The sequence below is a fragment of the Triticum urartu genome, chromosome 5A (genome assembly GCF_056163025.1).
Source record: "Triticum urartu cultivar PI428250 chromosome 5A, HENAU_Tu73, whole genome shotgun sequence".
In the NCBI taxonomy this organism is placed as follows: Eukaryota; Viridiplantae; Streptophyta; class Magnoliopsida; order Poales; family Poaceae; genus Triticum; species Triticum urartu.
Window position 1 is genome coordinate 661,224,675 of NC_141877.1, and position 21,318 is coordinate 661,245,992.

Below are 21,318 nucleotides of genomic sequence, written 5' to 3' on the forward strand. Positions count from 1 at the left end.
TTAAGGAGATGCACCCACAGCGGGCACTGGGGCTGGACGGATTTTCCGTGGCTTTCTACCAGAAGGCCTGGCCTATCATTAAGAATGAGATCATGACTGTTATCCTCAAGCTCTATGTAGGTGATGGGCGCGGTTTTGGGAAGCTGGACCGTGCACATATCGTGCTCATCCCGAAGAAACCAGACGCAGAGGAGGTGGGGGACTTTCGCCCGACCAGTCTCCCTCATAGCGTGGCTAAGATTTTCGCCAAAATGCTAGCCAACAGAGCACGCAGAAGAATGAAGGAAATCGTCACGGCCAATCAGTCATCTTTCATTTTGCGGGAGGCACTTGCATGACAACTTTCTGCTGGTCAGGCAAGTTGCAAGGAAGATACACGCTCGGAAGGAGGCTAGCGCCTTTCCGAAACTTGACATTTCTCGGGTGTTTGATTCCCTCGCTTGGCCCTTCCTTTTCGATGCGATGAGGAGCAAGGGTTTCAGCCAGAAATGGTGTGGTTGGATCTCCATTTTGCTTAGGACCGCAAGCACCAAAGTGATTGTCAATGGGGTCTCCGGGAGAAGTTTTGTGCACGCCAAGGGTCTCAACGTCATTTGTGTTTGTAGCTTGAGCTGGGGACGTCGCGGCGTCGCCTTGAGTTTCGTCCCTGTCGCGAGAGATTCATTTGTGCCGGATCTATATGTCGTCATTTGTGTTTGTAGTCTTATGATCTGTCTAGTAAGTTATTATACTGTGATGAACTCTATGTGAGTTGTCCAATTTAACAGCGCATGCAACATGATCTTCAGAACTAGACATGTAACACATATTGTTTAGAAAATCTCCAACCTTTGACGTGATAGGTGGAGACATCTATGAGGACCAAATACAATAAGAGATAACGGTGACCCATCAAACTTAATGCTTGGTTCCGGTCTGAGGACCTTAAATGTGAAGACAACCACTCCGTGGCAACGGCGAAGCAGGACCATAGAATGTAATGGAATCCCACGAGGTGGGGGGGGGGGGAGGGGGATTTTCGACCTCTCGGAGATTAGACAATGCCCGAGCTTGAGGGAAGCGCCATCTCCGTCATCAGGGAGGGCTTGCCAAGACCTTGCCGGAGACAGGAACGACACGACTCATCCTCTTGCCTGGACCGAGCATCACGCCTCGCCTGAAACAAGCATTGCCCCGCCGTTGTTGGGCGGCTTTGCGGTGGTGCCATACGATGGCGCCGAGAGAAGGGGCGGAGGGAGGTGGTGGTCGTTCTGGTCACTGCACGCTACCCGAGTCACCAAGGACGACACGGGGCAGCTCGACCTTTCAATTGATATACAGTGTTGTAAAAGAAAGTTGCAAAGACTATTATTTACAACAAATGTAATCACATAAAACATACGTGCATTGCTTCGTTTTCTGAATTCAGGCCGTGTTAAAAAATGGGAATTCAGGCTGTGTTCTGACAGTAGACATGGCTACGCATGCAGCATCCGCAAGCAGCTGATGAAGCGGTACCCACATCATTTGCATCCACCGCCGCCGGAGGTCCACCTCCGCCGCCGATGCCGCCGCCGACCACCGCGGGCACACTCTCGAACAGGGCTCTCCACGCCCGCCTCCTCCGCTCCGGCGCCCTCGACGCCGACCCCTCAGCCGCCGCCCCGCTCGCCGCGTCGGCCGCTAACTCTTCCCTCCCCTACGCGCTCTCCCTCCTCCGAGCCCACCCCTCCACCTTCTCCTACAACACCACCATCCGCTCCCTCGCGCACGGCCCCCGCCCCCACCTCGCCGTCGCTCTCTACCGCTCCATGCTTCTCGGCCCCCTCTCCAACCCCAACAACTACACCTACCCGCCCCTCCTCGCCGCCTGCGCCCGCCTCCTCCCCGCGAGCTCACCCACCGCAGCAGCCGCACCGGGCACCGCCGTCCACGCCTCCCTCTTCCGCCGCGGCCTCGACTCCCGCGACCGCTTCATCGGTGCGTCACTCCTCTCCTTCTACGCGGCCGCCGGGGACCTGCCCGCCGCACGCCAGGTGTTCGACGCAAGTCCCCCCGGCCAAAGGGACCTGCCTCTCTGGAACTCGCTCCTCCACGCCCACCTCTCCCAGGGCTTCTACACCCACGTGCTGCGCCTCTCGCGCCAGATGCCCGCCGCCGACGAGGTCACGCTGCTCGCCCTCGTCTCCGCCTGCGCGCACCTTGGCGCGCTCGACACTGGCCGCTGGGCGCATGCTTCCTATGCAAGGACCCGCCGGAGTACCACCAGGAATCTGGGCACCGCTCTGCTCAACATGTACATGAGGTGCGGAGATGTCGAGAGCGCGTGGTCCGTGTTCCGGGAGACGCTCGACAAGGATGTCCGGACGTGGAGTGTCATGATCGCCGGGCTGGCCATCAACGGGCTCCCCAGGGACGCGCTGGCCTTGTTCGCTGAGATGAAGAACACAGGCGTGGACCCAGATTCCATCACCATGACCGCCGTGCTGAGCGCGTGCGCCCATGCTGGCATGGTGGATGAGGGCAAGAAGTTCCTGGACTGTATGCCTGTCGAATATCGTGTGCAGCCCACCATAGAGCATTATGGCTGCGTCGTCGATCTGCTTGGTCGAGCAGGGCAGCTGGAGGAGGCATTGGCTCTCATTAAGGCTGTCCCGTTCCAGGCTGATGTTGTCCTATGGGGTGCTCTCTTGGTTGCCTGTAGGGTTCACAAGAATGTCGACATGGGCGAGATGGCTGCCATGGAGATACTCAAGTTGGATCCTCAGCATGCTGGGGCATGCGTGTTCTTATCTAATGTCTATGCTGATGCTGGGAAATGGGACCTTGTACAAGGGGTAAGGAGCTCAATGAAAGAACATAAGATATACAAGCCTCCAGGATCCAGCATTGTTGAGCTAAATGGTGTGGTTTACGAGTTCTTGTCCGGGGACCGTTCACATCCTCAGTGTGATCGAATATATGCAATGCTTGATGAGATTTGCAAGACTTTAAGCCTCAAGGGCTACAAGCCTTTAACTAAAGAAGTCACCTTTGACGTTGATGAGGAGGACAAAGAAGTTTGCATCTCGCAGCACAGCGAGAAACTCGCGCTTGCCTTGGGACTCATAAGCACGACAAGAGGGGCTGTCATCCGCATAGTGAAGAACCTGAGAATCTGCGAGGATTGTCACTCTGTCATGAAGATAGTCTCAGAGGTCTACGATCGGGTCATAGTTGTCAGGGATCGAAACCGATTCCACCACTTCAAGAACGGCTCCTGTTCCTGCTTGGACTATTGGTAGGACAAAATCTGAATGGTAAGGTTCTCTAGGAAATATGCAATCAATTCATTGCCCTTTTGTATTAGGAATCACTACTTTCATACAACCAGTGGATGGAACTATATAAACATAGAAGTAACCTTTGTCCTATGCACGATCATAAGATCCCTTGGTTGAATTAAGTCTTTTTTCACGAATGAAATGTAGATGGCATGATCATGTACTTCAAGAAAAGTGTCTCAGCTGGCCATGCAGTACTTGCTTGTTCACATGATTTATACGTCACTGCGGACTAATTGACCAAGATGCTGGCTAAGATTATGATCCCACAGGCGCAAACTGTTCACCTGACGTAAGTCTTCAACTCTTCCTCTCATCATATACCCCTTCTCTTTACTTGATTCTAGGGTTCAACAGAAAAGAAGCTCTGATGTAGATGAGTTTTTTTCACAAAAAACATGATTCTCTTCATTGTTTGCTGCTGTGACAAAAGATTCCTTCACAAGAGTATGCATATTTCACTTCTGTCCTCATTACACTGTCTGAGGGCCTGTCGGGGAAGGTTCCAGCTACCAACTCCACGGTCGGAGCGTGTGGAGCTGCCCCGAACACTACCTCCGCGGAGCTGAAATCTATGGAATCCGTGGAGCTGAATTTATGGAATGGCCGCGTCTGTAGTCCACCACAGGAAAGATGAAAGGGGAGGGAGGGATACAGTATTTTTGTGTCATACCCATTTGTGCGCCAGAAACACAGTGAGATGGATCATTACTGATATGTATTTACAGATGTAACCATATAAGGAAGTTTTAGTTGATAATGATTTTACAACAGAATGTAAGGATTTCACTGCGAATCCACAACATATCAAAAACATGCCATTTATACATGCATTGCTTCGTTAACAGAATTCACTGAGAAGCAGAGGTTGGAAAATCCTTGTTCTCAGAGAAGACGAGGCTACGCCTTCAGCATCCGCAGGTAGTCTTCGATTATGGACATAGCTGAGGAGCGGTACCCAGAGCCAAAAAGGTTGTAGTGATTCAGGTAGTGGTATAGGAGATACAGGTCCCTCCTCTTCTCAAAGCCTGGCTGCTTCGGCATCACCTGAATAACAGTTCAGTATGTTACATTTAACTTTTCCATCAGGACAGTAAATTGAGAGGCCCACCCAGCACAAGACGTGAGTTAAATAGTAAGAGAGAAAGACAAGCGGTCAAGCACTCAGCGGGATGTGTTGGAAAATATGCAGATGAACTCAACAAGTACAGCTGGGGGCAAGGGACTCTTCGTTTTATGGGAGTGATACACAAATTGTACTATCTCGTTTTTATTACGAAACATGTAGTGGAACAAAATGAGCATCGGATACCTCGAAATAGGAGCTGTAGAAATCCCCTCCGAATCCAGCACACCATGACATCCCAAACTCTGCTTCATTGTGTCCATCTGCAGTTAAAGAACAATCAGTGACATTTCTTCAGCGATTATCTATGAGTTCTAACAAAACTGTGCAAGAAATTCAGTGATTCCAAACAAATTAATAACCACTTAGTGTTTGCCTTGATCGACACTTTCCTTATAAAAATGAATCAACACATTGCATATACATTGATTGTGATTCTGGAAATTAGGGCAAGAAATAGCGATTTTTACATACAGTAGCATGCCGGATCCAGTATTACAGGATCTCCATTAGTATCAGCGCTTATATTTCCACTCCATAAATCTCCATGAAGAAGGCATGGCTCAATAACAGCACCATCAAACAGTGGATGCATATTGTCAATCAATCGCTGACCTGCACAAGAGGAACTTATATGAAGAAGTTATGAACTACTCCACATGTTAACACCCAGTTAATGATGTGTCCATCAGAAGAAATGGGAACATATAAGTCAAGTTCCATATGTTCCTCCTTTCTCGTATGTACCTTTTTCATATATAGCTGAATCTCCGAACCGCTGTGATATCAACTTCAACTGGTATCCCAGTCTATGCTTCGAGTAAAACTCAATCCAGTCAGCAGTCCAAGTGTTGATTTGTGGAGTGCTACATCAGGAAAATTGGTAGCAAACATGAGTTGCAAGCCACACTACTGGAGGTGGACTTCAAAGTTAAATGTCACTGAGACATTCATCTCGTCTTGATAAAAGGGACAAGTTCAGTTTTAGAATAGCGAGCGCTTAATTTTACCTTCCAATAGTATTTTCAACGTAGAAACCATAGCCCTTGTCAGATTTTGCAGCTTTATGCATTTCAGCGAGCTTTCTCCCTAGAGCTGACTGACAATAAGCTGTTTGTTAACGGTGAATGATTTAAATAAAAGCTTGCAACAAAAGGTACAAGTTACCTTTTTCTTTGAACGAAAGGGGTTTCGGGACAAGGTTACCTGGTCACCCCTAGAACGACCAAATTGAATATACTCCATAATGATAAAAGAACCACCAGTTGGTAACGAACCAACCTGTCATAAAAGGGGCACAGAGTAAGAAATACAGTGAAGAAGAATGGCAGCTGTAGGCAGGTGCCAGGTAGTGACAAATAAAGATAGTACACACAATCTCTGTGCTAAGATGCTAACTGTTAGTTGCTAGATGAGAAGCAACCAACGACCTTCAGATGAATATAACTGGAATAGGAATACGTATACCGATCAAATATCAGAACAAAGTATCTAGTTCTGCAATGTATGGTGTAGTGCAGTTTCAGTCATGAACGTCAGGTATGGTTATCTTGTAGCACTGTTTTATGCATCGCACAACTTATAGATGCTCTTGCATCTGGTTCTTCACTGACCTTGTACGGCAAAGGAACACGGATTGACTTGGTGTCATACATTGCCTTCAAGCCCAGAGCCTCCCCTTCAAACATAGCTGGACCGATGCGCCTGGCATACAAGAATATGTTTCCATTCCATTGTTGCCACCAACATGACTACTTGAACTACTCCATGACATGTTGACTGGTGAGTTAGTTCTAAACATAAATTTGTGTTAGCACACCTGTTGGTCTTCACAAAAAAGGAGCCAGCATTGGTATCATAGCGCTGGGCGGCGTTGATGCACCCACCCCCAATGGAGCTGGTCCCTGTAATCTGGGTGGCCTTCCCCTCGGTGAGGATCCACTCCTTGATTGGGTCGTCGCTCATCGCAGCCACTGCCCAATTGCACGAGACAGGATCAGAGATTCAGAATGACACATAAAACATATAGTAGCATCCACAGCCTCAGCCATGGCAATGCCATGAATTGGGCGTGGAAATTGAAGCTTGTGCCCCCATAAGGCCATAATCACAACTATTGCAGGCCATGGCCGCCACATCACCTCAAACCCTATCCAAATTCTACGGACAACATTTCATATCGGGTTTGCCCTCGCCATGCTACCGGAGACCATCAACACAGCCAGGAGCACGGCGAAATTAAGCTTCAGCACAGGTCGTACAGCGGAGTGGAAGAAGAAGAATTTAGGATTGAGTTCTGAGAGGAGTGGAGGAGGACTTGCCGACGGATAGCCTGGAGGCTGCTCGACGGGGGCAGGCGGAGCAACGGGGCGGGGGGCGGCGACGGAGGATGGAGGAGGCGGAGGTGGAGGGCGAAGAGGCGGAGAGCAGCGCCACGTTTGCTGCCATCGCAGGCGCTCGCCTTCTTCTCCGAGCACGGACGGACGCCCGGCGAAATCCTATTGGCTGCCGCCCGCCGTCGCCATCGCCGTGTCTACTGGCTTTTTTTTTTGAGACACCGTGGCTACTGGCTAGGACTGACTAGGAGTGACGAAACGCGTGCTGCCCAGTGCCTGATGGGCCTGGTGTCGACAAGCGGATTGGTCACATTTCCCCGACAACTATATGGGCTTTTCTCAGATTCGAGGCCTGATGTGCTATTTTCCCGGATGAATAGTACCTCAAAAAAAGTCGTAAAATGTCTTCAAAAAATTCTTATTTTTTTGGATGTTTGTGTTTGTGACGCAAGCATGCTTGACAGTTTCCATGCAAAATGGAGCACTATTTCGTCGGTGAAAAAAACAATTTTGGAATGACATTTTGGAGTAACATTTGGTGTTCAATATATTTATTTTTTGCACAGACCAAAATGTTTAACCTTTTTGCCTAAAACTTTGCAGGGAGAATTTGGATGTGACTATGAATACATCCAACATTTGTTAGGGATTTTTTGACATTTCAAAAATCATTTTCCATGCGTAGGAGCACGTGCTCCCAGAAGCCAAATTGGATTTTCGTCTTTGTTCACTGCAAATAATTCATGAATCTTTCTTTTATTACTAATGCAACACTTGAACCAAACCTCGTGAGAAAGATCACTCTTTCTACATGGCTTGTTGCACCGATCGCCCACGCCGAGCGCCAATGCCTGCCCTCGCCGAGCTGCTGAAGACCATAGGCACAACCAGGAGCACGACAAAACTAAGCTTCTGCGCAAATCGTACGACGGCGAGGTGAAAAAATGTTGGATTGTGTTTTGAGAGTGTGTGGTGGAGAACTTGTTACCGACGGATAGCATGGAGGCTGCTCGACGGGGGAAGGCGGAGCTACGAGGCGGGGGGCGGCGAGGTTGCAACCCAGTGTCATCGTATCACTCCTCCACGAGGGCGACTCTGACTCCACCATCAACGTCCACCGATGTTGCTCTCACCACAAACAAGTGCAGAGGCCTGCGTCGGTCGATGCCAAACACTCAACCACACGCGTCGGTGACCAGGCAGCTTTGACTTTGTCGACGAGCATTGCAGAAGAAAAGTGTTGGGCTTGCGCCAAGCCAGCGCCGGAACCAACCACTCGTCTCGTGTCATCGTCACCACAAGGGCCCCTTCTCAGCAGCTCCGACTTTAGAAAGACAAAGTGAGGCACGACGACCCCTCAAACACGCCAGAAGAGATCGACTACCAAGACCCATTTGCAAACCAACTCCACCCAAAGCCGCCACCGTTGCCACACAAGAAGCCGCACAGAACTACCACATCGCTGGACGGACACCTGCCGACCGCAATGCCACGAGCGTTCAGCCCATGGAGCGCGCGAACGGGATCCAAAGCTCTTCAAGATGACGTCCCAAAAAGGGAAGCGACAATGCCGACGCCATCGCCCAACCTGACCAGGCCTTAGGCTTTCACTTGAAGAACTGGATACAAGGGTGTAAAAGGGATGGACTCCATGGCGGTGCCTCCAAGGAGGTGAAACGATGTTCATGAATGCCGACGCCGTTGGCTGACAAAAACCCGACAAGCTTTCGCCCTGAGCGTCGCCCAACATCACACCCTCATGCAAAGCACCTCTGCTCGCCCGCACGCCGCCAGTGTCGTGGCAGCGCCACCACCACGTCGGAGCCATCCACCTCATCGCCGACATGCCGATGAGCCAGAATTGGTGCCCATCCACAAGCACCACACGAAGGAGGCAGCACCCGCCGCACCGCTGATCTGCAACCAGCCCGCGTAGGGAGGAGGGACCGCCACCCCACTCCATGACTCCATCTCGCTGGATCGGGGCGCCAGATCTGAATCCCGCTCCATCCCCGACATTGGCCGCCGGTGCCGCGTGGCCGGACGGGAGAGGCACCGCACGGGCCGCCAGGACGAGGTCATCGGGAGGTCGCCGCCAGACTCGTGCAACGCAGGTAGAAGGGCCGAGTCTCCCACAGCCGAGGACGCGCGCCGCAGTCGCCCAAGCGCCCATCACCTCCGAGGTAGAAGCGCCAGATCCATGCCGCTTGGGCACCACCGCACCCGCGCGCCCACCATCCCGCGCCGGCCGATCATCGGCGCCCCACTACAGCCTATATACCACCGCCAGAGTGAGAGCCTGGGGACCACCTCCCCGGCACCCAGCCTCGCGTCGCACACCACGCCGTCCAGGGTCAGCTGCCGCGTGCGGCGGAGTGAGTGAGTCCCGCCGCCGCCGGCTGCCGCACAGACTTTGCCGGAGACGTCACCGGACGATGGCAAGGGGGGGTGAACGGGGGGTGGCGGCGGCACCGCGGTAGGTTTCGCCCGAGCCGCTCCCTGGAGAGCGATGCGAGCGCTTTCTTCCTCGAGCTATGTGTCACTCTGTTGTGTTTAACTGTTTACTGTTGCCCCCCTCAAAAAAGAAACTATTTAATGTTGTACACTAGAAAAAGAACTTTTAACTGCTGTTGCTAAAAATACTGTTTATTGTTTATTACTGCAACCAAATGACACATTGGAATTTTTAGGCCATGCTGATTAATTGGATCGTTCAATAGCCATACTCAGCATTCTTCATCCCCTTCAAATTTCATGTCGCCGAAGAATGCTGAAACTTCACTTGATACATTCCTAGTAGCCAACAAGAAAGAAGGGATCTTTGTTCGGGGATGGCGTTTTGGCTCCCAGAAGCATATGCTCTGGATGAACAGTACCTAAAAAAGTCGTAAAATGTTAAAAAAAATCTGATTTTTGTGGATGTTCGTGTTAGTGTCGCAAGCATGCCTGACAATTTTCATGCAGAACGGAGCAGTAGTGTTTCATTGGTGAAAAAAATTGGAATGACATTTTGGAGTAATATTTGGTGTTCAATTTATTTAGTTTTTGCAGAGGCCAAAATTTTTAACCTTTTTGTCTAAATCTTTGCAAGAAGCATTTGGATGTGACTATGAATACGTAAAAGATTTGTCAGATTTTTTTTTTGAGATTTCAAAAATCATTTTCCGCGCGTAGTAGCACGTGCTCCTAAGAGCCAAATTGGACTTCCGCCTTTGTTCACTGCAAATAATTTATGAATCTTTCCTTTATTACTATTGCAGCACTTGAACCAAACCTGGTGAGAAAGATCTCCTCTTTCCACATGGCTTGTTGCGCGGATCGCCCACGCCGAGATCTATTCTTTACCTGCTCTGGCATCCCTCTCCTCTTCTTCCGTCGCCGTAGCGATGCATATTAAAGTGTTATCAAGAATAAACCAACTTTGTTGTTATAATCAAAATGTAAGGAACTTAAACACAAATAGTAAAAATGCTTTCCGTCGCTATTTTTCCTTCTCTTTGAATTCCGCATCAACTCTGTTTACTGTTTCCACCATACTGCTATCTTAGTGTTGTTATGTTGGATAATTTTTGAATGTGTTGTCATGTATTTGCTGAGATGGAAGAGAAAGAAGGAAAAAAAAATGAGTCTTGCATTCTCTTAGATGTCTTATCTCGTATTTAATTGAAACATTGATGGTATGCCTGAGATTATTAACCTTGATCTGTTAACCACCGGGCGCAGAATGTCGCCACCACGTACCCACGATGATGGATGGCTCGATGTTGATGGGGTGGCACGCACTCGCACGCCGGTCTCACTCTCAACCTGCACGCGAGAACGCTAAATCAGGAATCTGAACTAACCGGGGAGACGCACCCGGTAAGCTAACCGCCTCGACCCCCGCCATTCTCATCTGAAATATCTTTGCGTTCTCTTCAGAAGCGAGCTAGGAGACATAACCGCCCCTTGAGGAGTAGACCCGCGTAGGGATTTAGCCGTATTTAGCATTGACTATTCGCGCCCCCTGTCCGCACGTTATGTTTTCTTCCATTGCTAAAGAAATGGAAAGTTGATAGTTCAACGTTGCACCTGCCGCATGTCATTATCACCCAACAATCAAATTCTCCAACCTTCCATTCCACGAAAAGAAATGCATGACCGCCATTTAGAGAGAGAAGCTAGCAGGGAGCAGTTGCACTACTTATTCTAATGTTCTATGATTAATTAGCTAGCCAAATAACGTTGCCAAATAATATCCACACAACTTTTAACCATTTCAGTTATATTTCAATCGAATTCAGGAAAACATGCATGTTGTACATGTTTCAACAATTTTATATTACAAATTCTGAAATACTAAAAATCTTATGTTAGATTTTTAACATTGCAAATCGAAAGTTTTTTTTATGGCAAATTACGTGTGCGAACATGGCAGTTTCCTTCAGCAAGCATTGCAAATCCTGAAAAAAAATTTGGTATGCTTCCTAAAGGAAATTGCGGGGCTCAGGACACGTAATTTGCCATAAAAAATGTTTGATTTGCCATGTTTAAAAATCTGACATTAGATTGGTATCGGGGTCTTGAAAAATAGCTTCAAGGTGTATCTATGATTGGTCTTGTTTTTGAAGGTCTTGTAGCTGCATGCAATTGCTTTTACTTGGTACGTCGCGTCTCGTGTGGCGACGTCTGACACCTCTATAATATTTATAGGCTTGATAGGCACGAGACTCCTTCGTTCTCCCATTCATCATTCCATATCTTGAGCTCCCACACATTCCTCACATCCTTCACTAGCAAAGAGAGAGGAAAAGGCTAAAGTATCTTATATATTGTTGTCGTGTGCTCGTGGTGATGAGCGGCGGTGGTGGCATGGCCAAGGAGTACTCGGAGGGTGGTGGTCTGGTGGGGCTGATGCCGTTCGTGGCCAAGACGTACAGCATGGTGGAGGACCCGGCGACTGACGACGTGATCGCATGGGGAAGAGGCGGCAACAGCTTCATCGTGGCCGACCTCTTGGTCTTCTCGGGCACGCTGCTTCCCGCGCACTTCAAGCACTGCAAATTCTCTAACTTCGTTCGGCAGCTCAATACCTACGTATGTGCACGTAATACTGCAACTGCTACCACTTGTCTAACTGTGGCACTACCACTCTGCTGTAGTTAATCTGTACCACTCTCCAGGGATTCCAGAAGGTGGATCCGAATAGATGGGAGTACGCCCATGTGTTGTTCCTTCGGGGGCATGCGCACCTCCTGCACCAGATTGTCCGGCTCACCAACAACAACAGCAAGCGCAAGCCCAAGGACGACGACGACCACAACAACACGATGGTGGCCACTGAGGTGATCCTGCTAAAGCAGGAGCAGAAGGCCATCAAGGACCGCTTGGCGGCGATGTCGCGCCAGGTGCGGGAGACGGAGCGCCGGCGGAAGCAGATGCTCGACGTCCTCCTGAAGGTCGTTCGAGACCCCGAGGTGCTGCGCCCTCTCCTAGGCAACAACGAGAGCGAGGAGAAAGGCGCGGAGGTCAAGAGGCTGCGACTGCAGCTTCTGGACAGGGAAGGCCAGGTGGGCAGCACCAACAGCATGTCCGTCGACGGGCCGCTCTACGACACCACCCAGGACGAAGTCTTTGTGCCGGAAACCGGCATCGACTTCACTGGCTTCTACACTGGAGGCGGCTTCGTGGCGGACGGCAGCGGCGAGGACCCGTCGTACGCGTTCCCCATGGACAACGACTACTAACTGCGTGCTTTTGTTGATCTAGCTACCTGTATAGGTCAAGTTCCATATTCTCCTCCTTTGTCCTATGTACCTTTTTCGTATATATGGCTGAATCTCCGGACCGCTGCGAAATCAACTTCAATTGGTATCCCAGTCTATGCTTTGAATAAAACTCAATATATCCAGTCAGCAGTCCAAGTGTTAATTTGTGGAGTGCTAGATCAGGAACATTGGTGGATTAAAAAGAACAGTATTTCAAAGAAAACATGAATTGCAAGCCACACTACTGGAGGTAGATTTCAAAGTCAAATGTCACTAAGAGTCATTCATCTACTCTTGATAAAAGGAATAAGTTCAGCTTTAGAATACCAAGCGCTTAATTTTACCTTCCAATAGTATTTTCCACATAGAAACCATATCCCTTGACAGATTTTGCGGGTTTATGCATTTCAGCGAGCTTCCTTCCTAGAGCTGACTGACAATAAGCTGTTTGTTAATGATGAATGGTTTAAATAAAAGCTACAAGTTACCTTTTTCTTTGAATGAAAGGGGTTTCAGGACAAGGTTACCTCGCGGAAGCAGGTCGAATCCTTTATACAAGAAGGCAACATTGGAATTGAGGTAAATGATGATATAGGCCATTACTTCCAAACACAGAAAGGATTGAGACAAGGAGATCCGATGTCTTCTATCTTTTTTAATGTTGTCGCTGATATGTTGGCCGTTCTTATCAATAGAGTGAAAGAAAACAGCCATGTAGGGGGTCTTATCCCACATATGGTGGAGGGTGGGGTATCCATTCTACAATATGCAGATGACACCATTATCTTCATGGAACATGATCTAGCTAAGGCAAGGAATACAAAGTTAAATTTGTGTCTTTTTGAACAAATGTCCAGGCTCAAAATTAATTTCAACAAAAGTGAATTATTCCGTTTTGGGCGCACCAAAGATGAACATGATAGTTATAAACAGTTGTTTGGTTGTGAGCTAGGTTCTTTACCATTTACCTATTTGGGCATCCCAATACACAATCATAAACTCACTAATAAAGAGTGGAAATGTATTGAAGATCAATTTGAAATGAAGTTGAGATGCTGGAAGGGCAAGCTCTTATCTTACGGGGGCGGTTGGTCCTTATCAACTTGGTACTCACGAGCATGCCGATGTTCCTCCTTTCCTTCTTTGAGGTACCTATAGGGGTACGAAAAAGATTAGATTTTTATCGATCTCGGTTTTTTTGACAAACTGACGAGAACAACACCAAACATAGATTGGCTGAATTGGATATTATTTGTAGGCCGAAGGACCAAGGGGGTTAGGCATTGAAAATCTTGAAGTTAAAAATAAGTGTCTGCTTAGTAAGTAGCTTTATAGGCTATCGGTGGAGACGGAAGGGGTGTGGATATATATCTTACATAATAAATATTTACATACTAAAACGTTGGCGCAAGTGTTGGCACAACCGTATGACTCTCCATTTTGGAAGGGCTTATGAGGATTAAGAATGCCTTCTTCAACATGAGCAAATTCATTGTAGGGAACGGTCAGGGTATCAGGTTTTGGGAAGATACCTGGTTAGGTGAGACCCCACTAACCATACAGTACCCTTCCCTCTATAACATACAACAGAAAGAGGTTTCCTTTTCCATGGTGTTGGGGTCTGTGGCCCTTAACATTCAGTTCAGACGATCGCTAATATGAGAACGCTGGGATATATGGCTACATCTCGAGCGTAGGTTGATGGAGTTCAACCTCTCTAATGCATCAGACTCCCTGTATTAGAAATTGTCCATGTCAGGTGTCTTCTCGGTTAAGTCTATGTACACAGATTTGAGTAACACTGGGACGTCACCGAGGTTGATCTACATTTGGAAAATTAAAGTGTCGTTGAAAATCAAAGTGTTTATGTGGTTTGTACACAAGGGAGTCATTTTGACAAAGGATATCTTGGTAAAGCGTAACTGGGAAGGTGGTAAACGGTGTTGTTTTTGCGATCAGGAAGAGACAATAGAACATCTGTTTCTACTCTGTCCTCTCGTAAGTTACTGTGGTGTACTATTCATGTAGCATTTAACGTAGCTCCGCCGATCTCGGTTACACATCTATTTGGGACTTGGTTAACTGGGATTGACCCTAAAACTGCGGCATATATTCGTGTAGGAGTATGCGCATTACTTTGGGCCATTTGGAATTGTCGAAATGATGTTACTTTTAACAGACAAACTGTCACAGTTTTTCTACAGGTTATCTTCAAGGCATCAGCTTGAATCCATACGTGGTCATTACTCAGCCATGTGAAACATAGGGAGCTTATGGATACTAGGTGCAACCGATGGGAGATGGTTGCATGGGATACATATACAACCGGTTTGAATGACGGTTCAATAATAGGATAGGTGTTTACTCATCTTAGCCTATTTTAGCCAGTTGTGGCTTTTCATATTTTTATGTCAGATTTGTAGGACCTTTTGAGTCCTTGTTTCGAACCTGGATCTTTAATAATATGGCTGTATGCATACAGAGGATTGAGATCCAGTGATATGCCATGGGCATGTCATCCATGAACAGTATGGTGCCTTGCCCCCCTCTCCCCTCCGCCAGATCATGATCCAGCGGCCAGGGATGACATGAACAGTTCCCAGTCTACCGTACATCCACATTACAATATCTACAGTGATTCGTCTACAGGACCACGTCCACAGTGTTTTGTTGCTACAATGATTAATCTGGGCTGTCCATTCCAGATCCAAGGGTCATGTTACGGAGTGACATGCTGAAGGCATGTCACTGGATCTCTGTCACATATAGAGGCCGGGGGTTATCCTTCTTTTTGAAAAAAGGACAAGGTTACCTCTTACCTGGTGACCCCTAGAACGACCAAATTGAATAAACTCCATGATGATAAAATAACCGCCAGTTGGTAACGAACCAACCTGTAAAAAAGGGGGCATGAAGTAAGAAAATGCAGTGAAGAAGAAAAGGCGGCTGTAGGGAAGGTGCCAGGTAGTGAAAATAAAGAAAGTTCAGTAAGTTCAGTTCACAGTACCCCCCAATGGAGCTGGTCCCTGTGATCTGTGTGACCTTCCCCTCGGTGAGGATCCACTCCTTGATCGGGTCATCGCTTATGGCAGCCACTGTCCAATTACACGGGACAGGGTCAGAAGCTCAGAATCACGCATAAAACAGATCGGATGCATCCACACCCACAGCAATGCCATGAATTGGGCATGGAAACTGAAGCTGATACCCACATAATCACAACTATTGCAGGCCATGGCTGCCACAACACCTTAAATCCTATCAAAATTTCTACAGTCAACATTTTACATCGGGCCTGGCTATGGCTTGCCCTCGGCGTTCTGCTGAAGACCATCGACGCAGCCCGGAGGGTGGCAAAACTGAGCTTCGGCATTGTTCGTACGACAGCGAGGTGAAAAAAGGTTGCAGGATTGAGTTTTGAGAGAAGTGGAGGAGGACTTGTTACCGACGGATAGCCTCGAGGCTGCTCTGCGGGGGCAGGCGGAGCGACGAGGTCGGGGGCGGCGACTGAGGATGGAGGAGGCGGAGAGCAGCGCCATGTTATCTGCCATTGCAAGCACCCGCCTTCTTCTCCGAGCACGGACGGACGCCCGACGAAATCCTATTGGCTGACGCCCGCCGTTGCTAGTGGCCACTGGCCAGGACTAGGAGTGACGAAACGGGTGCTGCCCAGGTCTGACGGGCCTGGTCTTGACATGCGGATGGGTTTGTCCCTCCCGTTCGCTGGTCTAAGTGGGCTGCCAGCCCATTATCTCCCCCCCATCGGTTTTGGAACCTTCTAGCCATACGGTTTACTGGGCTGGGTTTACCGTGGTCATCTTTTTTTCTTCTTTCTGTTTGTTTTTCCTTTTTCCGCTTCTTTTTTTAAACTTTTTACTTAGCATTTCGTGATTGTTTTGAAAATCACAAACTTTTTTCAAATTCGTGATTTTTTGCCAATTTCATGAACATTTTCAAATTCAAGATTTTTTCAAAATCTTGAATAATTTTCAAATCCATGGTATCTTTTTGAAATTTGTGAACATTTTTAAATTCACAAAGATTTTTTCAAATCCACGATTTTTATTCAACTTCATGAGCATTTTTTTCCAAAGGTCAATGTTCAATGGTCAACGGTCAAGTGGGCTGCGGCCCATATAGCGTGTGTGAGTGCCAGCAACCTAACTTGCATTATAAGTGATGCGGAGGAGCTCTTGATGTGCCATTTATCCGGAACGAAGAAAATGTTAATTTGCATCATTATTTTCCCTTCTCTAAGCTCAAGGTCAAGATCGGGGGTGTTGTGGAGGCGTGGAGGGTTGTTGTGGGACGACGAAGGAGATGTGTGCTCAGTCGGAGGCCTTTGTCAGACGAGCGAGCTTGCATCAGACCCAGACATGTCGTACATCGATATCGGTGTTTTCTCCATGTTTTCTTTAAAGAGTCTTCGTCTTTCGTTTGTTGCGGTGAGACGGTAGCATTGCCCCAGGTTAGGAATAATGTTCTCCCCACCCTAACCCCGTATCGTTGTGTATTTTTTTTGCTGGCGGAGGGCATGTGGAGCTGTGTCTCCAGCAAGCCTTCTGGGATCCGATCGGTCTAGGTTTTCTAGTGGATCCTTCTAGAGTCAACCGGCTTTCGTGATCTGTGTGGCCTTGGGAGTTTCTACAAGCTGCTGGCGTCTCCTGATCTGCATCAACGACTTCCTGACCGTTGCTTTTACTAGCTCCTCGATTAAAAAAAGTTTTCTCTGTGAATGAAGGCCCAGAGGCGGCATCGAGCTATGCTCACAGCTCACTTCCACTGCATGCAGGAGCTAGAAGACTTCAACACCCCAAAGATTTTGATTGTTTTTCTATTTTGTTTGTAAGGGTGTGTTCGTAATGTCCTGTGACACTTAATGTATGGCCTTAGGCCTTTTTGAAGAAAAACAACTTCTTGGTCGCATGTAGTACTAGTGCACTATAAATGTTATATAGCGTTGTTATGCAACACTTGTGTACATAATGAGAGTGCTCATATATTGTACGTGGATGTTGTTATGATAAATGAAGTAATTGCATTTTGCTCAATTGTGAAGTATGGCCGGCAAGCCCAAAAAAACGCTTTGGGATGATGCATGTATGAAGAAATTTATAAAGTATTTGCTTGATTGTGCAATACTGCTGACAAGGCCGACAAGGCGGTTTTGGACTATGCACAAGATGAATATCTACTTTCAGTGCGGCGAAAGGTGTCAAGATCAACACAAGCGGATCCCATTCAAGTGGGGGTGAATGAAGGTACCATGAATAGGATAGCTGACGCTTGTTGTGTGCGAGAGGTCAATACGATTAGCTATGTTGATGAAGAATATCATGTGAACCAGATGTATGGGTCCATGTATTCTCTAATAATGTTAAGGCTTCACTCTGTTTATATTATGTATACATATCCAACATTAAGGTATAGTTATTCAAATGAACTGTGTGTATTGTTATTGTTTCTCCTTCACGGCAAATCATTCATACGTACATCTTTTTATTACAACACTTGAAGCAAACACACTCGTGACCAAGATAGGTAATTCCACATGGCTCGTGGGACGATCAGAGACGGAGCAACGCCGCGATCTAATGTTCACCAGCTCCGGCATCCACTACCTCCTCATCGGCGGCAGCATCAGCCTCATCTCCAGCGTTCGCATCAGCCATTCATCCTGTCATTCTTCTTCCTCTTCCTCCTCCTTCGCTGAGAGCGCAACGGGCACCCTGACATCTCTGTAGCTGCAGACGTAGGGCGCGTCGCGGCCGTGGTACGTGCCGGTCCACCTCCCCTCATCGACGCCGCTCGCGTCCCAGAAGGAGGCGTACAGGAACATGGGCTTCTCCGGCCAGGGCTCCCCGTCGCGCCGCTCCTCCCTCCGGATCATCTCCCCGTCGACGCGCCACTCGATGGCCTCGGCGCCCCAGGCGACCGCGTAGTGGTGGAACCCGTCGGAGGAGTCGAAGGGGAGCTCGTGGACCGCCTCCCTGCCCCCGCGGCCGGCGACGAAGAAGTTGGTCTGTACGGCGCGCTTCTCGTTGCCGAGGAACTCGAAGTCGATCTCGTCCATGTCGCCGGAGCCCTCCAGGGAGGAGAGGTAGAGGTTGTAGTTGAGCCCCGCGGTGTCGCCGGCGGGGGCGCGGACCGCGGCGGCCACGGCGCCGCCCGGGAGGAAGCGGCTGCGGGACCGCCAGCGTGCCCCGCCGCGGTGGTCGTACGTGACGTGGATCTCGCCGGACTCCGGCGCATGGCGGCAGGCGTCCGGGGTGTAGTCCACCGCGATGCGCGCCAGCGGCTCCGTGCCCTCGGGGCGCAGGTGCTCGTGCTGGTCGTCCGGCGTGACGTCGCTGGACTCGGAGTCCGACGCCATGGTGGTGGACGGGAGAGCGCAGAGGATTGGGAGCGAGGTGGTGGCGTTTTATTGTGCCGGACAGACGACAGCCGCCGCGCCGGGAACGTACGCCACCAGTCCACCACCCACATGCATGCTCTCGAGCTCTGCAGCTGCAGGAGTATTGGAGTAACATGAAGAACCAAGTACAATAATGAGCCAACGTGCTATTATTAAGTAAGAACAAACAACATGAGATCCATTTGTTGCAAGAGTAACATGAACACCATGTAAGAAATATTATTTGATTACACATGACAACTAAGAAAGGCTGGATGTACCTTACAAGAACAATTTGTCCATGAAAGAACATCTTAACATTTCTAGATGAGATTTGCTAAGTCTCGGTCGTTATGTCTGATGCTATATTCCTTTGATTTGCACGGAGATTCATAAGATTTTTTTTTCTTTTTAGTTTTCCCTTTTTTCTTCTCATATACTATATCACTTGACTGAGAATTAGTCAAGTCTCAGTCGACTGAGAACTACTCACATCCTTTTGAGATATCCCATACCAGATGGAAAAAATAAATAAAATAGTTTTACTAAATCACATCTAGATGTGTCCTAAGTATTGCACATCTAAGTTCTATGTCATTGATTTTACGCGAAGATTCCGATGTTTTTTTTCTTTTTATGTTTGATTAAGTCACTGGATATGCAATAACTAGAGCACATCTAGATGCGCTCTAGATAGACCCTAGAGAAAAAGTTATTGAAGCGTCACCGCTGAAAGATCCACAGATCCAATGTGGAAGAGCAAGAAGCGAAGCGATCTTCCAAGCCATAGAGGTGTCTACACCAACCTTCAAATTCAAAGGCAGCCGCACAAATGTGAGAATGTGACCACGACGAGGACAACGACCAAACTACAAACGAAAGTTATGGGCACATTCAGCATATTGGAGATAAGGAGGCTTACAAAGACTTTAGTTGCTAGATGAATGCCGCCACATAACCCTGCACTATTAGGAAAGGGTTTATACGTCAACCCAAATGAGTGACGGGCCTGGCGGGGTATCCGCTACATCTACTTTTTAAAACAAGCAGTGACGGGTAGCAAAATCTGCCCGCCACAGCTAACAGACTAACTATGACGGGCAGAACTCATGACCCGCCACAAGTATAATCTCCCGGATGAGCGTGGAGGAATGGTATCGAGGTGGTGGGGTTTTGTTGTGCCGGATAGGCGACAGCCGCCGCTCCGGCAACATGCTCTCCAGCTCTGCAGCTGCAGGAGTATAACATGAAGATTCATGTACGTACAATAATGAGCCAACTTGCTGAGTGAGAACAAACAACATGAGAACCCTTTGCTGCAGGAGCAACATGAAGACCATGTAAGAAATATTATCTTGATTACACATGGCAATATTTTTTTTCCCTTTTTTCTAATTATATTTTCTTTTTTGGTTGTGTGCATCCTGGATATTCTTAGGCATCTTGTTAGTGCAGAGGCTGGGTGTAATTGATATCTAACCCTTCCGTTCCAAAATTATTGTCTTAGATTTGTTTAAATACAGATGTATCAAGTCACGTTTTAGTATTAGGAACATCTGTATCTAGACAAATCTAAGATAAGAAGTTTAGGACAGAAGGAATACTTGATATTAATATATTCCCCTTTTAAAAAAATGACAACCAAGGAAGGCTGGATCTACCTTACAAGAACAATTTGTCCATGAAAGAACATTTTAACATTCCAGATCAGTTTTGCTAACATTTTAACATCGTTATGTCTCAATCTCGATGCAATATTCTTTTGATCTTGCACGGAGATTTGTATACTTTTTTTCTTTTCAGTTTTTTTCATTTTTCTTCTCATATACTACTTGATACTTGGTTAAGTCTTAGTCGATTGAGACCTAATCACACCCTTTCCAGATATCCCATTGCAAATGGAAAAATAAAAACATTTTATGTATGACAGAAAAAATAAATAAAACAGTTTTGATAAATCACATCTAGATGTGCCCTTAAGTATTGCATATCTAAGTCCTATGTCATTGATTTTATGCGAATGTTCGTTTTACTAAATCACATCTAAATATGCCCTAAGTATTGCACATCTAAGTTCTATATATAATGTTATGGATTTTACACCAAGATTCGGATGGGTGTATGTTTTTTTATGTTTGATTAAGTCACTTAGATATACAATAACTAGATCATATCTAGATAAGCCCTAAATAGACCCTAGAGAAAAAAAATTTAAGCCATCGCCGCTAAAAGATCCACGGATCCAACGTGGAAGCTAGTAGCGATAAGCAAAGCGATCTTTCGAGCCAAAGATGTTCTTTTCTATCCCAACCTCCAAATTCAAAGGCCTAACGTGGCACCAGAAACCGTACCAATGTGAGTATGTGACGGAGAGGAGGCCCATGACCAAACTGCAAAGGAAAATATGAGTGCC

The 21,318-nt window shown here is 47.6% G+C and overlaps 3 protein-coding genes and 1 pseudogene across 6 annotated transcripts; 2 read left to right on the forward strand and 2 right to left on the reverse strand.

The window, feature by feature from the left end:
- The first annotated feature begins 1,446 nt into the window (after positions 1-1,446).
- LOC147973863 (pentatricopeptide repeat-containing protein At4g21065 pseudogene) lies at positions 1,447-4,131 on the forward strand (annotated as a pseudogene). Of its 2 annotated transcripts, XR_015603036.1 has the most exons (3): positions 1,447-3,278; positions 3,450-3,594; positions 3,736-4,131. The product of XR_015603036.1 is annotated as a pentatricopeptide repeat-containing protein At4g21065 pseudogene, transcript variant X2 (transcript). The 2 variants fall into 2 exon arrangements; XR_015603035.1 differs by having other exon boundaries at positions 3,450-4,131.
- On the reverse strand, positions 4,004-7,005 carry LOC147973864 (protein-ribulosamine 3-kinase, chloroplastic). 2 transcript variants are annotated; one of them, XM_087522281.1, is made up of 9 exons: positions 6,750-7,005; positions 6,248-6,401; positions 6,042-6,132; positions 5,596-5,709; positions 5,439-5,527; positions 5,176-5,294; positions 4,903-5,043; positions 4,615-4,691; positions 4,004-4,349 (listed from the first exon to the last, which is right to left on the reverse strand). In XM_087522281.1, exons 1-9 carry the CDS (start codon positions 6,874-6,876, stop codon positions 4,203-4,205), a joined length of 1,059 nt encoding a protein of 352 aa, XP_087378407.1. In that variant the 5' UTR covers positions 6,877-7,005; the 3' UTR covers positions 4,004-4,202. The 2 variants fall into 2 exon arrangements, with proteins under 2 accessions (XP_087378407.1, XP_087378408.1); XM_087522282.1 differs by having other exon boundaries at positions 5,635-5,709; positions 6,750-7,004.
- Positions 7,006-11,597: 4,592 nt separating this feature from the next.
- LOC125507612 (heat stress transcription factor C-2a-like) lies at positions 11,598-12,528 on the forward strand. The gene is made up of 2 exons (XM_048672143.2): positions 11,598-11,840; positions 11,927-12,528. The coding sequence occupies exons 1-2, from the start codon at positions 11,598-11,600 to the stop codon at positions 12,488-12,490; spliced, it is 807 nt and encodes a 268-aa protein (XP_048528100.2). The 3' UTR covers positions 12,491-12,528.
- A 5,433-nt stretch (positions 12,529-17,961) lies between these two features.
- On the reverse strand, positions 17,962-19,015 carry LOC125506449 (xyloglucan endotransglucosylase/hydrolase protein 31-like). Its single transcript, XM_048671263.2, has one exon. It carries the CDS (start codon positions 18,882-18,884, stop codon positions 18,192-18,194), a length of 693 nt encoding a protein of 230 aa, XP_048527220.1. The 5' UTR covers positions 18,885-19,015; the 3' UTR covers positions 17,962-18,191.
- Positions 19,016-21,318: the final 2,303 nt, after the last annotated feature.

Bases quoted from the DNA above. Each gene is read 5' to 3' on its own strand.
- LOC147973864 (XM_087522281.1), bottom strand. From the start codon at position 6,876: ATGGCAGCAAACGTGGCGCTGCTCTCCGCCTCTTCGCCCTCCACCTCC. The intron at 5,710-6,041 runs GTCAGTGAAGAA...CTTTTATGACAG, and splicing joins GTGTTCCTTTGCCGTACAAG to GTTGGTTCGTTACCAACTGG. The intron at 5,295-5,438 runs GTAAAATTAAGC...TTCCTGATGTAG, and splicing joins GTTGAAAATACTATTGGAAG to CACTCCACAAATCAACACTT.
- LOC125507612 (XM_048672143.2), top strand. From the start codon at position 11,598: ATGAGCGGCGGTGGTGGCATGGCCAAGGAGTACTCGGAGGGTGGTGGT. The intron at 11,841-11,926 runs GTATGTGCACGT...ACCACTCTCCAG, and splicing joins TTCGGCAGCTCAATACCTAC to GGATTCCAGAAGGTGGATCC.
- LOC125506449 (XM_048671263.2), bottom strand. From the start codon at position 18,884: ATGGCGTCGGACTCCGAGTCCAGCGACGTCACGCCGGACGACCAGCAC.